At 38.7% G+C, this 23,910-nt stretch overlaps 1 protein-coding gene across 5 annotated transcripts in view; it reads left to right on the forward strand.

The window, feature by feature from the left end:
* Positions 1-23,910, forward strand: part of LOC144030407 (uncharacterized) — a 107,274-nt gene that overhangs the window by 77,044 nt on the left and 6,320 nt on the right. For 3 of the 5 annotated variants that reach the window (XM_077536717.1, XM_077536684.1, XM_077536694.1), the window contains 5 exons: positions 16,431-16,487; positions 21,378-21,470; positions 22,768-22,849; positions 22,917-23,014; positions 23,335-23,518. In XM_077536717.1, the coding sequence (XP_077392843.1) occupies positions 16,431-16,487; positions 21,378-21,470; positions 22,768-22,849; positions 22,917-23,014; positions 23,335-23,518 (514 nt within the window). The remainder of the gene's footprint in view (positions 1-16,430; positions 16,488-21,377; positions 21,471-22,767; positions 22,850-22,916; positions 23,015-23,334; positions 23,519-23,910) is intronic. The other 2 variants (XM_077536699.1, XM_077536708.1) reach the window with 2 other exon arrangements.

The following is a 23,910-nucleotide window of genomic DNA, read 5'->3' on the forward strand; positions in this document are numbered from 1 at the left end:
CATCTTAAGATGTTGAAGATGAAAAGTTATTGAAAGCTTTGTATTTCGTCGCACGCTGTTGTCATGGCATGCACTGTTTTTAAAGGAAAAAAAATATCCTTAAAGAAGCATTCCCATTTGTACGAAGCAGCTAGAGCTACGAAAATTTGTAGACATATGTAACAGCCCAAGATGTACAAAAAAGTCTCTTGGTGCCCTGTGCTAAACCCAACAGGAAGTCCCCCAGGGGCCGGGCATCACATTTTGAGCTAAAAAAACTCCTCTTTAACAAAGCATACCCGGCTGTACGTTTCACCTAGAGTTACCAACATTTGTAGAGGTATATAACAGCCCTCGAGGTACAAAAAACTCTTTTTGAACCATATGCTAAACCTAACAGGGCGTCCGCCATTTTGATTTACTTTGGAATGTGTTGCCATTTTTTTTGGCCATTTCATAGGGGTCATATTTTAACAAACTCCTCCTACAGAGTTTATCCAATCATCTTCAAACTTGGTGTGATTCATCTTAAGATGTTGAAAATGAAAAGTTATTGAAAGTTTTTTATTTCATCACACGCTGTTGTCGTGGCATGCACTTTTTGCAAAGGAAAAAAATCCTTCTTAATGAAGCATTCCCAGTTGTACGAAGCAGCTAGAGCGACGAAAAATTGTAGACATATGTAACAGCCCAGGATGTACAAAAAAGTCTCTTGGTGCCATGTGCTAAACCCAACAGGAAGTCCCCCAGGGGCCGGGCATCACATTTTGAGCTAAAAAACTCCTCTTTAACGAAGCATTCCCGGTTGTACGTTTCACCTAGCGCTATGATAATTTGCAGGCATACATAAGAGCCCATGATGTACAAAAAAAAGTCTCTTGGAACCATGTGCTAAACCAAACAGGAAGTCTGCCATTTTGATTTATGATGGGATTTGTTGCCATTTTTTGTGGCCTTTTTCAGGGGTCATATTTTAACGAACCCCTCCTACAAAATTTATCCGACTGTCTTCAAACTTGGTGTGTTTCATCTTAAGATGTTTAAGATGCAAAGTAATCGAAAGTTTTTTATTTTGTAACACGCTGTTGCCATAGCAATGCATTGTTTGTCAAGTGCTGCTTTTTTTTTTTTATACACATGAAAACTCATGGAACTTTGCAAACACATCAGACTTGTCATGAACATGAATTTTCAGAGATTTATTGTGCAATTTGCAATAAATAGCGCCCTCTAGACATTTTTACGAAGCATTTCCGATTGTATGATTATGCTAGACCTACAAAAAAGTATTATGAAGCCATTTGCCAAACCAAAGAGGAAGACCGCTATTTTGATTTTATTTTGGGAATTATACATCATTTTTGGCCTTTTTCATGAAACTTTGCACAGACAAGGCATGGAAAAAACTAACATTTTAAATGGTCCTTGTTCCATGTAACAGTACCCCAACGTGCCAGTACCCCGACGTGCAAGTAACCCAACGTTGTGCTCAATAGCGCCCTCTATGCATTTTTATGGAGCATTTCCAATTGTATGATTCAAGCGATACACAACTAAAGATGACTTGACCTAGATTTGTGAAAACTGGGAGGCATACCTATTAGCTTAAGACCTACAAAAAGTATTCTGTAGCCGTATGCTAAACCTAAAAGGAAGTCCGCCATTTTGAATTTATTTTGGGAATTGCGCACCATATTTTGCGTTTTGATTAAACTTTGCACACACAAGGCTTGTCAAAAACATTTTAGATGGTCCTTGTCCTATTTGACAGTACCCCAACGTGCCAGTACCCCGACGTGCAAGTACCCCAACGTGGCCCGGGTTGCGAGGGCCCTTTATAGCTGCTCGCAGCTCTAGTTCTTATTATTATTCTTCTCCGCAAACAATCGCATTTTTGAGACACTAAACGTGACCGAAAACTCACCAAACTTTACACGCACATCAGGCCTGGCGAAAAATTTGATATTTTAAAGTCGCCATACATGATAACAGAAAAATGGCTCCTTAGCGCCCCCTACATAGGTTAAACGGATCCCTGTCCCGCTACGATTGTCCGACGGCTATGAAAATTGTGTGGCACCTGTAGCACATCCCAATGAACAAAAACCTCTTTGAAGTGTGTACCCTAAAATAGACAGAAAGTGAGGTATGAGTATTTAAATGTCCAATTTTTGCCAATTTTTGCACATTTACAGGGGTCATACTTTTGCCCGCTTCTCCTACACGGTTAACCCGATTGACTTCAAACTTGGGATGTACCATCTCAACACCTGGGACAACATCATTGTGAAAAATGAAAAGTTTTTGATATACTATATGACGGCGGCGGCGCATCAAATTTAGAGTTTAAAAATTCTTACTTCACGAGGCATTGCCGGTTGTACGTTTAATCTAGAGCTCCGAAAATTGGTACACATATGTAACAGGCTATGACCTACAAAAAACTCTTTTTGAACCATATGCTAAACCTAACAGGAAGTCCACCATTTTGATTTATTTTGGAACGTGTTGCCATTTTTTTGGCCATTTCATTGGAGTCTTATTTTAACGAACTCCTCCTACAGTGTTTATCCGATCATCTTCAAACTTGGTGTGATTCATCTTAAGATGTTGAAGATGAAAAGTTATTGAAAGCTTTGTATTTCGTCGCACGCTGTTGTCATGGCATGCACTGTTTGCAAAGGAAAAAAAATATCCTTAAAGAAGCATTGCCAGTTGTACGAAGCAGCTAGAGCTACGAAAATTTGTAGACATATGTAACAGCCCAAGATGTACAAAAAAGTCTCCTGGTGCCCTGTGCTAAACCCAACAGGAAGTCCCCCAGGGGCCGGGCATCACATTTTGAGCTAAAAAAAACTCCTCTTTAACAAAGCATACCCGGCTGTACGTTTCACCTAGAGTTACCAAAATTTGTAGAGGTATATAACAGCCCTCGATTTACAAAAAACTCTTTTTGAACCATATGCTAAACCTAACAGGACGTCCGCCATTTTGATTTACTTTGGAATGTGTTGCCATTTTTTTTGGCCATTTCATAGGGGTCATATTTTAACAAACTCCTCCTACAGAGTTTATCCGATCATCTTCAAACTTGGTGTGATTCATCTTAAGATGTTGAAAATGAAAAGTTATTGAAAGTTTTTTATTTCGTCACATGCTGTTATCGTGGCATGCACTTTTTGCAAAGGAAAAAAATCCTTCTTGATGAAGCATTCCCAGTTGTACGAAGCAGCTAGAGTGACGAAAAATTGTAGACATATGTAACAGCCCAGGATCTACAAAAATGTCTCTTGGTGCCATGTGCTAAACGCAACAGGAAGTCCCCCAGGGGCCGGGCATCACATTTTGAGCTAAAAAACTCCTCTTTAACTAAGCATTCCCGGTTGTACGTTTCACCTAGCGCTATGATAATTTGCAGGCATACATAAGAGCCCACGATGTACAAAAAAGTCTCTTGGAACCATGGGCTAAACCAAACAGGAAGTCCGCCATTTTGATTTATGATGGGATTTGTTGCCATTTTTTGTGGCCTTTTTCAGGGGTCATATTTTAACGAACCCCTCCTACAAAATTTATCCGACTGTCTTCAAACTTGGTATGTTTCATCTTAAGATGTTTAAGATGCAAAGTAATCGAAAGTTTTTTATTTTGTCACACGCTGTTGCCATAGCAATGCATGGGAATTGCACACCATATTTTGCGTTTTGATTAAACACCTAAAGCTATGATAATTTGCAGGCAAACATAAGAGCTCAGGATGTACAAAAAAAGTCTCTTGGAGCAATATGCTAAACCAATCAGGAAGTCCACCATTTTGATTTACGTTGGGATTTGTAGCCATTTTTTGTGGCCTTTTTTAGGGGTCATATTTTAACGAACTCCTCCTACAAAATTTATCCGACTGTCTTTAAACTTGGTGTGCTTCATCTTAAGATGTTTAAGATGCAAAGTTATCGAAAGTTATTTATTTTGTCGCACGCCGTTGTCATGGCGATGCATTGTTTGCCAAGTAAAATGTTACTTTTTTTTTTTGGTCTAAACATGTGCAAAAACTCATGAAACTTTACACACACATCAGGCTTGTCATCAGCATGAATATTTTAGAGATTTCTTATTCAATTTGCAATAAATGGTTCAATAGCGCCCTCTAGACATTTTTATGAAGCTTTTGCAAATGTTTTGTGTTTTATGATTCAGCTAGATTTGTAAAAATTGGGATACCTATCAGCCTAAGACTTACAAAAAGGTTTCTAAAGCCATATGCTGAATCAAAAAGGAAGTCTGCCATTTTGATTTACTTTGGTATTTGTAGCCATTTTTTGGGGCCTTTTATAGGGGTCATATTTTCAACAGAACTTATCAGATCGTCTTCATTCTTTGGCGTGTTTCATCTTAAGATATTTAAGATGAAAAGTTATTGAATTTTTTTATTTTGTCACACGCCTTTGCTGTAGCCATGCATTGTTTGTGAAGAAAAATGCTTTTTTGAGAGTCTAAATATGGGTGAAAACTCACAAAACTTTGCACACGCACCAGACCTGTCTAGAACATGAATATTTTATTTAGAGATTTGTTGTGCTATTTGTAATAAATGGCTCAATAGCGCCCTCTAGACATTTTTATGAAGTCTTTCCGATTATATGATTCAGCTAGATGTGTGAATATTGGCAGGCATGCCGAATATATTCAAAAAGTATTCTATATAGCCATGTGCCAATCCATTTTGATTTTATTTTGTTAATTGTGCATCGTTTTTGGCCTTTCCATGAAACTTTAAAAACACAAAGCATGGCAAAAACGTTTACAATTTAGATGGTTTCCTATTTGACAGTACCCCAACATGCCAGTACCCCGACGTGCAAATACCCCAACGTGGCCCGGGTTGCGAGGGCCCTTTATAGCTGCTCGCAGCTCTAGTTAGGGCCCGAGCAGCGGCGGCGGCGGTGCCGCTGCGAGGCCCTATTGTTTTTGTAGGAATTCTTCTTATTATTATTATTCTTATTATTATTCTTCTCCGCAAACAATCGCATTTTTGAGACACTAAACGTGACCGAAAACTCACCAAACTTTACACGCACATCAGGCCTGGCGAAAAATTTGATATTTTAAAGTCGCCATACATGATAACAGAAAAATGGCTCCTTAGCGCCCCCTACATAGGTTAAACGGATCCCTGTCCCGCTACGATTGTCCGACGGCTATGAAAATTGTGTGGCACCTGTAGCACATCCCAATGAACAAAAACCTCTTTGAAGTGTGTACCCTAAAATAGACAGAAAGTGAGGTATGAGTATTTAAATGTCCAATTTTTGCCAATTTTTGCACATTTACAGGGGTCATACTTTTGCCCGCTTCTCCTACACGGTTAACCCGATTGACTTCAAACTTGGGATGTACCATCTCAACACCTGGGACAACATCATTGTGAAAAATGAAAAGTTTTTGATATACTATATGACGGCGGCGGCGCATCAAATTTAGAGTTTAAAAATTCTTACTTCACGAGGCATTGCCGGTTGTACGTTTAATCTAGAGCTACGAAAATTGGTACACATATGTAACAGACTATGACCTACAAAAAACTCTTTTTGAACCATATGCTAAACCTAACAGGAAGTCCACCATTTTGATTTATTTTGGAACGTGTTGCCATTTTTTTGGCCATTTCATTGGAGTCTTATTTTAACGAACTCCTCCTACAGTGTTTATCCGATCATCTTCAAACTTGGTGTGATTCATCTTAAGATGTTGAAGATGAAAAGTTATTGAAAGCTTTGTATTTCGTCGCACGCTGTTGTCATGGCATGCACTGTTTGCAAAGGAAAAAAAATATCCTTAAAGAAGCATTGCCAGTTGTACGAAGCAGCTAGAGCTACGAAAATTTGTAGACATATGTAACAGCCCAAGATGTACAAAAAAGTCTCCTGGTGCCCTGTGCTAAACCCAACAGGAAGTCCCCCAGGGGCCGGGCATCACATTTTGAGCTAAAAAAAACTCCTCTTTAACAAAGCATACCCGGCTGTACGTTTCACCTAGAGTTACCAAAATTTGTAGAGGTATATAACAGCCCTCGATTTACAAAAAACTCTTTTTGAACCATATGCTAAACCTAACAGGACGTCCGCCATTTTGATTTACTTTGGAATGTGTTGCCATTTTTTTTGGCCATTTCATAGGGGTCATATTTTAACAAACTCCTCCTACAGAGTTTATCCGATCATCTTCAAACTTGGTGTGATTCATCTTAAGATGTTGAAAATGAAAAGTTATTGAAAGTTTTTTATTTCGTCACATGCTGTTATCGTGGCATGCACTTTTTGCAAAGGAAAAAAATCCTTCTTAATGAAGCATTCCCAGTTGTACGAAGCAGCTAGAGTGACGAAAAATTGTAGACATATGTAACAGCCCAGGATCTACAAAAATGTCTCTTGGTGCCATGTGCTAAACGCAACAGGAAGTCCCCCAGGGGCCGGGCATCACATTTTGAGCTAAAAAACTCCTCTTTAACTAAGCATTCCCGGTTGTACGTTTCACCTAGCGCTATGATAATTTGCAGGCATACATAAGAGCCCACGATGTACAAAAAAGTCTCTTGGAACCATGGGCTAAACCAAACAGGAAGTCCGCCATTTTGATTTATGATGGGATTTGTTGCCATTTTTTGTGGCCTTTTTCAGGGGTCATATTTTAACAAACCCCTCCTACAAAATTTATCCGACTGTCTTCAAACTTGGTATGTTTCATCTTAAGATGTTTAAGATGCAAAGTAATCGAAAGTTTTTTATTTTGTCACACGCTGTTGCCATAGCAATGCATGGGAATTGCACACCATATTTTGCATTTTGATTAAACACCTAAAGCTATGATAATTTGCAGGCAAACATAAGAGCTCAGGATGTACAAAAAAAGTCTCTTGGAGCAATATGCTAAACCAATCAGGAAGTCCACCATTTTGATTTACGTTGGGATTTGTAGCCATTTTTTGTGGCCTTTTTTAGGGGTCATATTTTAACGAACTCCTCCTACAAAATTTATCCGACTGTCTTTAAACTTGGTGTGCTTCATCTTAAGATGTTTAAGATGCAAAGTTATCGAAAGTTATTTATTTTGTCGCACGCCGTTGTCATGGCGATGCATTGTTTGCCAAGTAAAATGTTACTTTTTTTTTTTGGTCTAAACATGTGCAAAAACTCATGAAACTTTACACACACATCAGGCTTGTCATCAGCATGAATATTTTAGAGATTTCTTATTCAATTTGCAATAAATGGTTCAATAGCGCCCTCTAGACATTTTTATGAAGCTTTTGCAAATGTTTTGTGTTTTATGATTCAGCTAGATTTGTAAAAATTGGGATACCTATCAGCCTAAGACTTACAAAAAGGTTTCTAAAGCCATATGCTGAATCAAAAAGGAAGTCTGCCATTTTGATTTACTTTGGTATTTGTAGCCATTTTTTGGGGCCTTTTATAGGGGTCATATTTTCAACAGAACTTATCAGATCGTCTTCATTCTTTGGCGTGTTTCATCTTAAGATATTTAAGATGAAAAGTTATTGAATTTTTTTATTTTGTCACACGCCTTTGCTGTAGCCATGCATTGTTTGTGAAGAAAAATGCTTTTTTGAGAGTCTAAATATGGGTGAAAACTCACAAAACTTTGCACACGCACCAGACCTGTCTAGAACATGAATATTTTATTTAGAGATTTGTTGTGCTATTTGTAATAAATGGCTCAATAGCGCCCTCTAGACATTTTTATGAAGTCTTTCCGATTATATTATTCAGCTAGATGTGTGAATATTGGCAGGCATGCCGAATATATTCAAAAAGTATTCTATATAGCCATGTGCCAATCCATTTTGATTTTATTTTGTTAATTGTGCATCGTTTTTGGCCTTTCCATGAAACTTTAAAAACACAAAGCATGGCAAAAACGTTTACAATTTAGATGGTTTCCTATTTGACAGTACCCCAACATGCCAGTACCCCGACGTGCAAATACCCCAACGTGGCCCGGGTTGCGAGGGCCCTTTATAGCTGCTCGCAGCTCTAGTTATTATTATTATTATTATTATTATTATTATTCTCCGCAAACAATCGCATTTTTGAGACGCTAAACGTGAACGAAAACTCACCAAACTTTACACGCACATCAGGCCTGGCGAAAAATTTGATATTTTAAAGTCGCCATACATGATAACAGAAAAATGGCTCCATAGCGCCACCTACATAGGTTAAACGGATCCCTGTCCCGCTACGATTGTCCTATGGCGACGAAAATTGTGTGGCACCCGTAGCACATCCAGATGAACAAAAACCTCTTTGATGTGTGTACCCTAAAATAGACAGAAAGTGAGGTATGATCATCTGAATGTCCAATTTTGGCCCAGTTTTGCACATTTACAGGGGTCATACTTTTGCCCGCTTCTCCTACACGGTTAACCCGATTGACTTCAAACTTGGGATGGACCATCTCAACACCTGGGACAACATCATTGTAAAAAATCTAAAGTTTTTGATATACTATATGATGGCGGCGACGCATCAAATTTAGAGTTTAAAAATTCTTACTTCACGAAGCATTGCCGGTTGTACGTTTAATCTGGAGCTATGAAAATTGGTACACATATGTAACAGGCTATGACCTACAAAAAACTCTTTTTGAACCATATGCTAAACCTCACAGGAAGTCCACCATTTTGATTTATTTTGGAACGTGTTGCCATTTTTTTGGCCATTTCATTGGGGTCTTATTTTAACGAACTCCTCCTACAGTGTTTATCCGATCATCTTCAAACTTGGTGTGATTCATCTTAAGATGTTGAAGATGAAAAGTTATTGAAAGCTTTGTATTTCGTCGCACGCTGTTGTCATGGCATGCACTGTTTGCAAAGGAAAAAAAATATCCTTAAAGAAGCATTCCCATTTGTACGAAGCAGCGAGAGCTACGAAAATTTGTTGACATATGTAACAGCCCAAGATGTACAAAAAAGTCTCTTGGTGCCCTGTGCTAAACCCAACAGGAAGTCCCCCAGGGGCCGGGCATCACATTTTGAGCTAAAAAACTCCTCTTTAACAAAGCATACCCGGCTGTATGTTTCACCTAGAGTTACCAAAATTTGTAGAGGTATATAACAGCCCTCGAGGTACAAAAAACTCTTTTTGAACCATGTGCTAAACCTAACAGGACGTCCGCCATTTTGATTTACTTTGGAATGTGTTGCCATTTTTTGGGCCATTTCATAGGGGTCATATTTTAACGAACTCCTCCTACAGAGTTTATCCGATCATCTTCAAACTTGGTGTGACTCATCTTAAGATGTTGAGGATGAAAAGTTATTGAAAGCTCTTTATTTCGTCGCACGCTGTTGTCGTGGCATGCACTTTTTGCAAAGGAAAAAAATCCTTCTTAATGAAGCATTCCCAGTTGTACGAAGTAGCTAGAGCTACAAAAATTTGTAGACATATGTAACAGCCCACAATGTACAAAAAAGTCTCTTGGTGCCATGTGCTAAACCCAACAGGAAGTCCCCCAGGGGCCGGGCATCACATTTTGAGCTAGAAAACTCCTCTTTAACGAAGCATTCCCGGTTGTACGTTTCACCTAGCGCGATGATAATTTGCAGGCATACATAAGAGCCCACGATGTACAAAAAAGTCTCTTGGAACCATGTGCTAAACAAAACAGGAAGTCTGCCATTTTGATTTACGATGGGATTTGTTGCCATTTTTTGTGGCCTTTTTCAGGGGTCATATTTTAACGAACTCCTCGTACAAAGTTCATCCGACCGTCTTCAAACTTGGTGTGTTTCATCTTAAGATGTTTAAGATGCAAAGTTATCGAAAGTTTTTTATTTTGTCGCACGCTGCTGCTATAGCGATGCATTGTTTGCCAAGTAAAGTGCTGCTTTGTTTTTTTTATCTATACATGTGTGAAAACTCATGAAACTTTGCAAACACATCAGACTTGTCATGAACATGAATTTTTAGAGATTTATTGTGCAATTTGCAATAAATAGCGCCCTCTAGACATTTTTATGAAGTATTTCCGATTGTATGATTCTGCTAGATTTGCGAAAATTAGGACAGACCCCTATAAGCCTAATACCTACAAAAAAGTATTATGTAGACATTTGCCAAACCAAAGAGGAAGTCCGCTATTTTGATTTTATTTTGGGAATTATACATCATTTTTGGCCTCTTTCATTAAACTTTGCACAGACAAGGCATGGAAAAAACTAACATTTTAAATGGTCCTTGTTCCATGTAACAGTACCCCAACGTGCCAGTACCCTGACGTGCAAGTAACCCAACGTTGTGCTCAATAGCGCCCTTTATGCATTTTTATGGAGCATTTCCAATTGTATGATTCAAGCGATACACAACTAAAGATGACTTGACCTAGATTTGTGAAAACTGGGAGGCATACCTATTACCTTAAGACCTACAAAAAGTATTCTGTAGCCGTATGCTAAACCTAAAAGGAAGTCCGCCATTTTGAATTTATTTTGGGAATTGCACACCATCTTTGGCCTTTTGCACTCACAAAGCTTGTCAAAAACATTTTAGATGGTCCTTGTCCGATTTGACAGTACCCCAACGTGCCAGTACCCCGACGTGCAAGTACCCCAACGTGGCCCGGGTTGCGAGGGCCCTTTATAGCTGCTCGCAGCTCTAGTTCTTCTTCTTCTTCTTCTTCTTCTTCTTCTTTTCCGTAAACGATCACGATTTTGGGTACCTAAACATTCACGAAAACTCACCAAACTTTGCACACTCCTCAGGCCCGGCGAAAAATTTGATAATATGAAGTCGTCATAACAACGCGACTCTATAGCGCCCCCTAGCATAGAAAAAAAAACAACAAGCCCGGCACGTTTGAGCTAGAGCAACGAAAATTGGCAGGCACGTGTAGCACCCCGAGACGCACAAAAAAGTCTATTGGGACCATGTAGCTAAAATGTACAGGAAGTGAGCTATGAATTTTTTAATGTCCAATTTTGGCCTATTTTGGCACATTCACTGTGGTCATGCTTTTTCCCCCTTTGCAAACATTTTTCATCCAATTGACTTCAAACTTGGCATTTATCATCTCAAGACCTGAGAGAACAACTGGGCAAAAAATCTTGCCTTTTCGAAATACTATATGACGGGGGCGGGGCATCAAATATTGCCTTTAAAATTTCATTTGTCCAGAAAGAGCAAATGCTTAATAACTCCCATGTTCAAGCTCCAAAAAATCGCAAACTTCTCAGGCAACGTAATAGTCACGGCCTGAAAACATCTATATGATAAAATTCAGTTATACATATAGCGCCACCTAGTGGTAACAATAAATGTCATACATTACGTTTTTAGCTACTGTGCTGAGCTCGTTGAAGGGATCCAGTTGAAAATTGGTCAGAAAAGCCTTAAGATGTTGATCATGCCCCACAACGAATATTGTATCCTTTCGCCAAAGGGCGTGGCCGCTACGGTGCCGCAAAGTCTGAAGATTTTTCGTGACAATAAAAGCTGCATTAACTTGACCGAGATGATCCTATCTTCTCAAAATTTCACACATTTGATGAGAGTCCAGCCCTGAAGACATCTACAAACTTATATTTCATCTAACTGATAGCGCCACCTAGTGGCAATTTTTTTTTCTTATGAATTTTCTTCTACGTTTTTCTCCAAACACGTTAACTGAACCTACCTCATATTTGCTCAGATGAGGGTTTCGGTCTTCATGATGTCACAACACGAAGTTTGTGAGTTTTCGCGAATTGCTGTGGGCGTGGCTAAGCGCTGTTCGCCAAGAAAACAACGCCAGTTTTGAGGGTCTAAACATGCGCAGAAACTCATGAAACTTGGCACACACATCTGGCCTGGTAAAATGAACAATATTTTATTGTTGATTGTGCTATTTTTACAAAAATGACTCAATAGCGCCCCCTAGAATTTTTTAACGAAGCAGCCCCGGTTGTACGTTTAAGCAAGATCTACGAAAATTTTTAGGTGTATGAGGGAGCCCAAGACCTACAAAAAAGTCTCTTGGACCCATATGCTAAATTGAACAGGAAGTGAGCTATGAATTTTTGAATGTCCCATTTTTGACGATTTTTGCACATTTACAGGGGGCATACTTTTGCCCACTTCTCCTACACGTTTCATCCGACTGACTTCAGACTTGACCTGGACCATGTCAAGACCTGAGCCAACGACAGGCGGAAAAATCTTGACTTTTGGAAATACTATATGATGAGGGCGGGGCATCAAATTTTGTGTTTCGCACTGAAAAACGATATGCTTAATAACTCCCCGGTACATGCTCCAAAAAATCCCAAACTTGACATGTATGTTTATAGTCAAGGCCTGAAGGTGTCTCTATGACAAAATTCAGTTATATATGCAGCGCCACCTAGCCCTTGAGGCGTGAAAAAAATATACCCCACTTACGGTATTTTTACAAAAATTGTAAACACGTTTCGCAATGAAAAAGGATATGCTTAATAACTCCCCGGTGCATGCTCCAAAAAAATCCCAAACTTGACATGTATGCTTATAATCAAGGCGGGAAGGTATCTCTATGACAAAATTTAGTTATAAATACAGCGCCACCTAGCTCTTGAAGCATAAAAAAACAATACCCCACATACGGTATTTTGTACAAAAAATGTAAACTCATTCTTAGTGTGATAAGTAAGTCATTTATGAATATTCTTTTATTTTCCACCACTCAAAATGTTCACTGGCATCAGACTTATCCAAACATATGTACTTTTTTATTTATTTTTGATAGCCTCTATGGACATTAAAAGCACCTAGTCCTTGAGGCATAAAAAACAAAAAACAAAAACAATCCCACTTACAGTATTTTGAACAAAATTTGTGAACTCGTAAGTGTAATAACGAAGTCATTTATGAATATTCTTTTACTTTTTCCACTACTCAAGATGTTCACTGGTATCAGACCGATCCAAACATATGTACTTTTTTATTTTGTTTATTTATTTTTGATAGCCTCTATGGACAATAAGAGCAACATCGTGCAATGAGTACGAGCGACGACGGGTATATATACTTTTGCAAAAAATACTAATCAGGTCAACTCATTCCCTAAAAATAAAAAAGGCCGCTGATTTTTGCAGATCTTGACAATCACCAAAACACATTGAGCTTGTCACACACATCACACCTGGCAAAAAGAACTCACATGTAAAGGTTTATCATGCCATGTTCAAAGAAATTTTGCTCCAAATGTGGCAGTACCCCAATGTGCGAGTACCCCAACGTGCAAGTACCCCAATGTGGCCCGGGCTGCGAGGGCCCTTTATAGCTGCTCGCAGCTCTAGTTATTATTCTTCTTCTTCTTCTTTTTCTTTGTTATTATTCTTTTCCGCAAACAACCACATTTTTGAGGCACTAAACATGAACGAAAACTCACCAAACTTTACACGCAGATCGGGCTTGGCGAAAAATTTGATATTTTAAAGTCGCCATACATGATAACAGAAAAATGGCTCTGTAGCGCCACCTACATAGGTTTAACGGATCCCTGTCCCGCTACGATTGTCCGACGGCTATGAAAATTGTGTGGTACCTGTAGCACATCCCAATGAACAAAAACCTCTTTGAAGTGTGTACCCTAAAATAGACAGAAAGTGAGGTATGAGTATTTAAATGTCCAATTTTTGCCAATTTTTGCACATTTACAGGGGTCATACTTTTGCCCGCTTCTCCTACACGGTTAACCCGATTGACTTCAAACTTGGGAAGTACCATCTCAACACCTGGGACAACATCATTGTGAAAAATGAAAAGTTTTTGATATACTATATGACGGCGGAGGCGCATCAAATTTAGAGTTTAAAAATTCTTACTTCACGAAGCATTGCCGGTTGTACGTTTAATCTAGAGCTACGAAAATTGGTACACATATGTAACAGGCTATGACCTACAAAAAACTCTTTTAGAACCATATGCTAAACCTAACAGGAAGTCCACCATTTTGATTTACTTTGGAATGTGTTGCCATTTTTTTGGCCATTTCATTGGGGTCGTATTTTAACGAACTCCTCCTACAGTGTTTATCCGATCATCTTCAAACTTGGTGTGATTCATCTTAAGATGTTGAAGATGAAAAGTTATTGAAAGCTTTGTATTTCGTCGCACGCTGTTGTCATGGCATGCACTGTTTGCAAAGGAAAAAAAATATCCTTAAAGAAGCATTCCCATTTGTACGAAGCAGCTAGAGCTACGAAAATTTGTAGACATATATAACAGCCCAAGATGTACAAAAAAAGTCTCTTGGTGCCCTGTGCTAAACCCAACAGGAAGTCCCCCAGGGGCCGGGCATCACATTTTGAGCTAAAAAAAACTCCTCTTTAACAAAGCATACCCGGCTGTACGTTTCACATAGAGTTACCAACATTTGTAGAGGTATATAACACCCCTCGAGGTACAAAAAACTCTTTTTGAACCATATGCTAAACCTAACAGGACGTCCGCCATTTTGATTTACTTTGGAATGTGTTGCCATTTTTTTGGGCCATTTCATAGGGGTCATATTTTAACAAACTCCTCCTACAGAGTTTATCCGATCATCTTCAAACTTGGTGTGATTCATCTTAAGATGTTGAAAATGAAAAGTGATTGAAAGTTTTTTATTTCGTCACACGCTGTTGTCGTGGCATGCACTTTTTGCAAAGGAAAAAAAATCTTATTAATGAAACATTCCCAGTTGTACGAAACAGCTAGAGCGACGAAAAATTGTAGACATATGTAACAGTCCAGGATGTACAAAAAAGTCTCTTGGTGCCATGTGCTTAACCTAACAGGAAGTCCCCCAGGGGCCGGGCATCACATTTTGAGCTAAAAAACTCCTCTTTAAAGAAGCATTCCCGGTTGTACGTTTCACCTAGCGCTATGATAATTTGCAGGCATACATAAGAGCCCATGATGTACAAAAAAGTCTCTTGGAACCATGTGCTAAACCAAAGAGGAAGTCTGCCATTTTGATTTATGATGGGATTTGTTGCCATTTTTTGTGGCCTTTTTCAGGGGTCATATTTTAACGAACCCCTCCTACAAAATGTATCCGACTGTCTTCAAACTTGGTGTGTTTCATCTTAAGATGTTTAAGATGCAAAGTAATCGAAAGTTTTTTATTTTGTAACACGCTGTTGCCATAGCAATGCATTGTTTGTCAAGTGCTGCTTTTTTTTTTTTATACACATGAAAACTCATGAAACTTTGCAAACACATCAGACTTGTCATGAACATGAATTTTCAGAGATTTATTGTGCAATGTGCAATAAATAGCGCCCTCTAGACATTTTTATGAAGCATTTCCGATTGTATGATTATGCTAGACCTACAAAAAAGTATTATGTAGCCATTTGCCAAACCAAAGAGGAAGTCCGCTATTTTGATTTTATTTTGGGAATTATACATCATTTTTGGCCTTTTTCATTAAACTTTGCACAGACAAGGCATGGAAAAAACTAACATTTTAAATGGTCCTTGTTCCATGTAACAGTACACCAACGTGCCAGTACCCTGACGTGCAAGTAACCCAACGTTGTGCTCAATAGCGCCCTCTATGCATTTTTATGGAGCATTTCCAATTGTATGATTCAAGCGATACACAACTAAAGATGACTTGACCTAGATTTGTGAAAACTGGGAGGCATACCTATTAGCTTAAGACCTACAAAAAGTATTCTGTAGCCGTATGCTAAACCTAAAAGGAAGTCCGCCATTTTGAATTTATTTTGGGAATTGCGCACCATATTTTGCGTTTTGATTAAACTTTGCACACACAAGGCTTGTCAAAAACATTTTAGATGGTCCTTGTCCTATTTGACAGTACCCCAACGTGCCAGTACCCCGACGTGCAAGTACCCCAACGTGGCCCGGGTTGCGAGGGCCCTTTATAGCTGCTCGCAGCTCTAGTTTATTTTATTTTTACACTCCATTCACAGAAGGAGCGCACCACAAGACGTTGTACTGCCCATTGAAAAAAAAGAAAGAAAAAAAAAACGTAGTCAACGTCAATTAAAGTGTTTGGCGGCATTCATTGTGATTTTAGCATACGTAATTAAACGTTTTTGGCTGTAAAAGAGTTAAGAAGCCTTTTTGAATTAAATGTGAACTGTCTTCAATGGCCAAGAAGAGTCTATTTGCATCAATTCAGCTTTTGAGAAATATGGTGGAGGTGGCATTATTGCATGAGCATGAAATGACTGTTCATGGAACAGGCTCACTTAATGATTATGTGACAGTATTGACACAAATGACCAGATGAATTCTGACGTGTATGCTGCTGTACACTCTGCTCACCTTTCAGCTAAATGCTGCAAAACTGCAAGGACAATGTTTCGTAATGAAGCTAATGATCCTACATACAGTAAAAGTACAAAGAGCAAGATTTTCAAAGTTTTATTGACCAGGGGGTGGGTGTCTCCCCAGGTTTCTTCCATACAGAACAACAAGACAACAGACCCATCCAATCCTTCCAAGGCCAGAGTGAGTCACCGCCATCCACATATTCACTTCTACACACAACTATTAACGTCCTTCTCCTCTTTGCATTGACTACATGTCGTACACCATTGTGCCCTGTGGCCAATGAAAGATGCAGTAAGGTTGAGGAAGGCTAAAAATATATACATCCTGAATGTTCTTGAACTTCTGTTTCCATCACCTCAATAACAGCAGTAGAATATCGAGGAGGTCTGTAAGAGCTAGATGGTCATCAGGATTAGCCTAAAGTGACATCAGGATGCTCTTCAGGCCACAAAGCAGTCGATACCAAATCAACTGCTCTTTGCGGCCAAGAAGCAATTAATGAAAAGTCATTTCAGAAGTCCACAGAATTCAACAATCAACCAATCAGTTATTATAACCATCCCAAATACACCCTAATGGTCACATCATTCATTATTATTATTATTATTATTATTATTATTATTATTATTATTATTATTAGTATTAGTATTATTATTATTATTATTATTATTATTATTGTTATTATTATTATTATTATTATTATTAGTAGTAGTAGTAGTAGTAGTATTTCTTTTAAGGATAATATATGACAGTAACTGAAGACATTAGTTACAAATGCATTAAAGACATGAGGCGAACTATGTAACACAGTTAACAATGCTAATGCAAACATTTTGTTTAAAATTCCTGAATCGTTTGGCATCTAGTAAAGAAAAAAAAACACTTTAATTCACTAGCTGCACATTCAAACTATTTGCAATTTGCATTTATATCAGGCTGAAACGGAACATTTCCTTGCAAAGAGTCATTTCCCTCCCAATGTGTTCGGACTACCTCTGGAATTAGCTCAAAGATCATCTCCTTTGTGCTGCAGCGCCGGCGTATATGCCGTATTTAACATAACAGTTCATGGATTCATCAATATTAAAATCCACACTTTCAATTCAGTTTCATCTCCATTCCCATCACACTCATGTTTCATAGTTCAGAAAGTGTTCAGTACCAAACTACAGTTTTCTTCTTCATTGAGCCATCTTTTTCCATAATTTACTCCACTTTTTTTCTTTTTTTTTTTAACAAGCCTAGCTCTTATAATAACTTTAACCCATGTCCCAAACTAGAATATATTCTGCCTGTTGTTTTAAAGTGACAGTGTGTCGACATTTTTGCCATCTAGTGGTGAATTAATAAAATGCAATGACCTAAGTTCAAAGCATGTGCATTTTGAAGCCTGTGCTCTATGGTGCCTCAGACAGTCCACACTTGGCAAGCCTGTCACCAATTACTACATTCCTAAAGTTCTAAAGGAGAAAAATGGCAGTGACACAAATCAGCCTCCTGTAAGGTGTGGCAGGCACTATGTAATATAATGTGAACATATTTTTTGCATATTATAGGTATTGAAATTAATAGTAGGCTTTTAAAATGTATGAACATTGAAAAATTAAAAAATTTGACAAACTATCCCTTTCATTGGGAACAACTGGAATTTTACAGGGTAAAGGTGTTGGACATTTGAGCCTAAAGTTTTAGATGTAACTAACTACAGTAAACTGTAAGTACATATTGTATAGATCCCCATGAGGATGTAGAAGCATCATCTTTCATAACATCACTAAACAATAATGTATCTAACAACATTAAATATGAGCACTGTACTAGACGAAACAATACAGAATTATTTATTTATTTATTTAATTTGAAAAGGGGCAATGCACATTAATCAAGATTTTACTATGTAATGTGCCCAGCAGCCCCTTGGGGAGATGTAAGAGGCAGCTTAAAATGAGAGCCAACAGAATCACATATAGATCACAACATTTTATGCCTTTACAAGCACTAGTGTGAGGCCACGCCCCGTGCATTGGGGCCTTTATCTAATCCTTCCATCTATCCATGAATCTGTAAAAAAAAAAAAAAAAAAAATAGGCTTGCTGTGGGGCAGTAAATTGGGTGATTATGTCACCATGTCATTTTTAAGTATGGCTGGTTGATTTGATTGTTTATGAGTGGCCCTTATAACTAAAGATGGGTATCAAAAAGAGAACCTGCCCGGAAATACATTACAAGCAGATGAAATGGACATAACAGAAGGCGGCCCTGCAAATTTATGACTGTATTACTCAGTTCTATTCCAGCTCTCTCAAATATCACTTAGGGATGTTGGAGTAGCTGAGAGAGATTTTCATTTAAATGTGGGAATTGAGCCAGCTGTAAAGTAAATGCGTGGGTGAAACAGGCAGCCCCATGCCACTAATCGCACGCAAGTACACGGAGCTACGTTAATGGTAAATTGTAAACAGACAACACTGAAAACTATCCACACTTGTGAGCTCGATTCAGGTGTGCAGATGACCACATGATATTAGACTTCAGTGATGGCGATCAGCTGTTACGCATGATGCTATTTTGGATCAGTATTTATAGAATTTTTACACCAACTATCCTGCATTACCTGTAAGGCACTGATATTATAATGTATCTGGAATTTTAGAGCTTTAGAGAGAAAGGTGTGACAGTCTTGTGTATGCACGTGTGAGTGTGTGAGTCATTCTTTGCTGTTGCCACGCCACTCGCGTCAGCATTCCATTTTCATCCTGGAGAAAAAGATGGAGAGAGAATGGGAGAAGGCATTTCATGCCTGCCTGCTGTGCGGCTGTAGAGATAAGTAAGTATATCTATTGTGAATGGAGGGATTGCAGGAAGTCACACCATGCACGAGAGGTTTGGTTAGAGTTAAAAAAAAAAAAAAAAAAAGACGGCTCTCCATAACATTGTGGCACAGTCGACAATCCAGGAGAACTACTGTATTCTTACTGTCCGAGGCGTTGTTTTTGCCTTTCTGTGGCAATGTTGGAACTTGGGCAGGCAGCACACATAATTTGTGTTGAAGACTCTAAATTGTGCATAGAGGCTGTATGTCTAATCTATAAGTGCCCTGTGATTGGTTAGTGACCAGTCCAGGGTGTTCCCTGTCTCACGTCTCCTGGGATAGCTTCTAACTCACTTGCGACCCTTATGAGATCATGTGCTATAAAAAATGGATGGATGGCATTTACCATCTGCATCCCGATGGATACCCAAACATCCAGTGGAGTAGCTGATTACATTCAGTGCTGCTTGATTGGCTGCAAAATTAATTGTCCAGCTCATTTCACTCTGTTCTGTTGCTCACTTATACAGAATGAGTGTGTGTGTCTTATCTGCAAAATACTGAATTACATACATTCCACTCTTCCTTTCATGTTGTGTGCATGATTTATTTCAAGATGGAAGACAGACATACATTTTGATACATTTGTCTTGCTTCACCCGTGACTTTTATTGTTCCCAAATGATATTGTTATTGACTGTCAGCGTGTTGACTGAAAGGATACCAAGTCAAAATCGGAAGAGATGAGTGCACGCGCGCACACACACGCACACACACGCACACGCAGTCAAAGCCTGTTTTCTGTAGTTTGACCTCATTTAATCAAATGTTACCACATAAACACCTGTAACGTGCAATCTGTGGAAAGAAAAACTAAATTTGGGAGGTTTATTCACTTGCTGTGAGCAGGAAACATTTACTGCAAATTAGTATCCAGAGTGTATTTCACTTTTTGTTGCGTGTCGCATGAGAAACAATTGACTAAAGTAAAATGGAACCAGACATAAAGGCAGTGTTAAACTGTGTACTCCTTGGCTAACAGTACATTGCCAACATTACTAACAGGAAGACAAGAATAAAACCAATTTTGCCGCTAATATTAATACATTAAAACTGCACACTGCCTTCTTCATGTACACAATGAGCACAAATTCAAACACGAAACCACTTTGAAAATTATTGGCCAGAAGCTAGCATGAGTATAGCCTAGCCATTGTGAACAGCTAGGGTGTTCATCGATTAATTAGAAGATGCTTGGGTTGTAAATGGTCAAATAAAAAGGCTATTGTAAAATTATTTTGGGGCAAATTTCTACATTGAGCAGCTTTAACCTAGTGTGTAATGTAACACCACTCAAATGTTTGGTAGTGGCTAGGGTGCTAGCGGCTAGTGCTAAATGTCGCAGTTAGCAACACTTCCAGGACTTCTCACTTTTTTCGTTTGCTGCAATACTGCATAATGCTTACATACGTAGTTGAGAGGCACTGCTATTGAATGGAAATCTGAAGTCTGCTATGTATTCTTGTTCTTGAAAAATGAAAACATACAATAGTGATTGGCTGAGTTAGACTGAAGCTTCACAAGATTTGCTGTAGTCTTAAATATTCATATTCATAAATTTCAAACTTGATGGTGGCTTGACCTTGACCTGGCCACTGAAGTGTACATCGATGTTCTTTTGTGTGTGTTTACCATCCTTAATCAAACATCCTAGTAGTTTTTGCTCAAACCTGGTGACAGGTACAACATTTAGTTTTCTGTGTAGAATGGCATGTGTTGCCACAACTCGTCCTGAATGTTTTGTGTAGTACAGTACTGTGTTGCATGTGCTCTGTCTCACCTGTCCTTTACTCGCTTTATCTTATGCTGTCAATGGAAGCGCTTTGTTACCAAGTCAGTCAGTCACCTTCTCATATTCAGCATTCATTTTTGGAACTGGAATTGAATTTGCTTCGATTCTATTTAAAACTGCCTGGTGGTGTTTGCAAAAAGTACAGCCTCATGCATCAGCAACATTTACCTGATGTTGCAACACTGAGCTAATTTAAGAGGAAGCTTTTGAATTGGATGACAGAAACACTTCCATAACGGTGCAAGTTTCCTGTGAACTTAAAGCTGCCAGCTGATCTGCTCTTTTCTGCTGCTCTCATCTCTCTTTCGCTTTCTATTTCTGTCTGTATTCTTCCTTTCTCAACACCTCTATCTTATACCTATCCTTTTCTTGCTTGCCTATGTGTCTCCCTGACTGTCTTTAGGTTCAGATAGTGCACAAAAAGCTGGACTTCAGCCATGTCACGTCACGCTGTGGCTCCAAGGACAATATCAAACATGTCCCTGGAGGTGGCAATGTAAGTAACGCTGCTGCTGATCAGAGTAGACTGGTTTGGCATGAGACTTCAATTTCATTATTTCAGCAAATTCCAAATTTGTGGTGTATTAGGAAGCTTGTTTTATTCTGTAGCAGCCACGAAAAGCCTACATTGCTTTCTGGGGAAAAAAAAAAAGAAAGGAAAAAAAACAGCAGTTGGATATGTAATGCTACATGGCTGTGTGCATATTTTATCATGTAGACGTTAGTAAGCTTCACACTGCTGTTTTAAACCCCCCCACCACTTTTAAAGGTATGTTTTTGTGTCGTCGTTGCTTTACTGTGCTCTTGTGATGAATGTGAAAGTTTAACATTCATCATCTTTAGAGTTAATATGTGCCTTAACTCTACTGCATGTTTTCTAAAGCATGATTTGTGCCATCACAGCTAGTTTACGACCAATCTTGATCTTGTTGAAAAATAATTTTAGGGTGAACTTGTCTGAATGGGATCTTAAAAGAAGAAGTCATTCTTTATTAATTGAAATAATTATATGCATGTTTTGTATCTGTCTCGATAAAACAATAAGGTCATAGCGGCAATAAACTTCTTTAATACTTTTGTCATTGAGCAGTTTTCCGAGACTTTCAGCCAAAACATGAAGACGGGAGTACAACCCCACATTTACAAAATGCATATCTAATAGCAAGTCAGAGAAAATAAAATACAACCAACAACTACACATCGATGTAGGGGTTTGACTAGACCGCTTCATTTTCCGACCTCAATTTATTTGTTTTCTTACCACAACGTTTTGGGATCAAGTAATTCTGAAGGAAGAGTTGTATGAGATTTACTGGAAAGATTTGAGCGTGTTTCATTTTTATTTTTGTTGTTATTGCACTATTTACTTCAAATGTGCTTCCCCAAAAGACTGCAAAAAATAAATAAAATCTAATTTACCTTCCATATAACGTGAACATTATGAGTCAACGCCTTTATACTTCTGTGGTTAGTATAGTCATATAGCACTCAAGTGTTCTATTTACGTATGCATTCATGCCATATAGAGCAGGTTATATTTCAATACCAAAGTATCAACATCATTTTCATTGCTATAGTAATAATGATTTGAAATAATTAGCTTGCCATTGTTTATGAATGCAGTTGACAACATAGAGGGTGAGTGTCGTTTCCCACACTCAGGAAGAGGTCTTTTTTTTTTTTTTTAATCATCTCTATAAGTGGGCCAGATGTGCAACATCATGGATGGCGGCTTGATCAGTGTGGGTATTTGCAGTAATCGAATGTCATCTTTTGGAATCTCTGCTCCTTAGGTGCAGATCCTCAACAAGAAGGTCGATGTGAGCAAGGTCACATCCAAATGTGGCTCCAAGGACAACATCAAGCACAAGCCAGGTTGTTCTCCAACCAATCGAACCGGGCTTTTCTTTTAGCTGATCTCTTATTAACACGTTTACTGCAGGTGGTGGCGACGTCAAGATTGAGTCTCACAAGATGAACATTAAGGCAAAGTCTAAGATTGGCTCACTGGACAACGTGGGACAGACGAACGGACACAAGGTGGAATTTTAATATAATAATTTAGTCGCAATTCATGTTGGGAGTGTTCAGTCTGGGCTCGTGTGTGGCGTTCGAATCACGCGCACATTCCAAATGATTTTAGGTTCATTGAAAACCAAACTGTCACGAGGTGTGAGCGTGAATGGTTGTCAAAGGCTTGTTTCTAGAATAGATTTGAAAATGGATGGATGCGTCGGCTGACTCATTGTGCTCTTGCAAGTCATCGCCACTAGATGGGGTAGCGGCATAATTAGTGATAAATTGTATGTGTGCATCTGTGTCTTTGCCTCGTATGCATGCGTGTGTTTATCTTGCAACAGGAGGAGAGAGCAGAGGAAAAGACACCATCACCCCCAAACAGCACTCCAAGCGCAGGCCCAGCAGGTGTTGCCAAGGCAACGACAGCACCGGGAGGTGGAGCAAAGGAAAATGGGGTTAAGGAGAACACGCCTACTCCTTTTGGAGGAGACGGACTTAGTATTGACAGGCGCCTTGCTGAGAAAAGTAGGTGTCAACACACATTGATAGTGTTATGTGCAGAAGAATATTTATAGTCATTAATTTATACATCTGGCCATAAAGGGTTTACAAGATGTCATTTTTCCTGGCTATCGCCTTGTCCAACTTTGATTATACTGAGCAATTAAAAAAAAATTCTGTTGATTTATTTATGCTGATTAAAAGTAGAATTGGCATGCTGATTCCAAAATTGAAGTCATTTTTTTCCGACCATGTCAAGTTTTTTTCTCCACAGCTTACCCTCCAGAAAATCAAAATTCCACTGATTAGTAGTAAGACTGTAGTAAGAAGAGCTGACTGTACAACATTGCATTAAATAATAAAGTTAACTCATTCACTCGCAACCCCCTTCACTCCCGGCTGTTTTACTGGATTTT

The sequence above is a fragment of the Festucalex cinctus genome, chromosome 1, assembly GCF_051991245.1.
Source record: "Festucalex cinctus isolate MCC-2025b chromosome 1, RoL_Fcin_1.0, whole genome shotgun sequence".
Taxonomy (NCBI): Eukaryota; Metazoa; Chordata; class Actinopteri; order Syngnathiformes; family Syngnathidae; genus Festucalex; species Festucalex cinctus.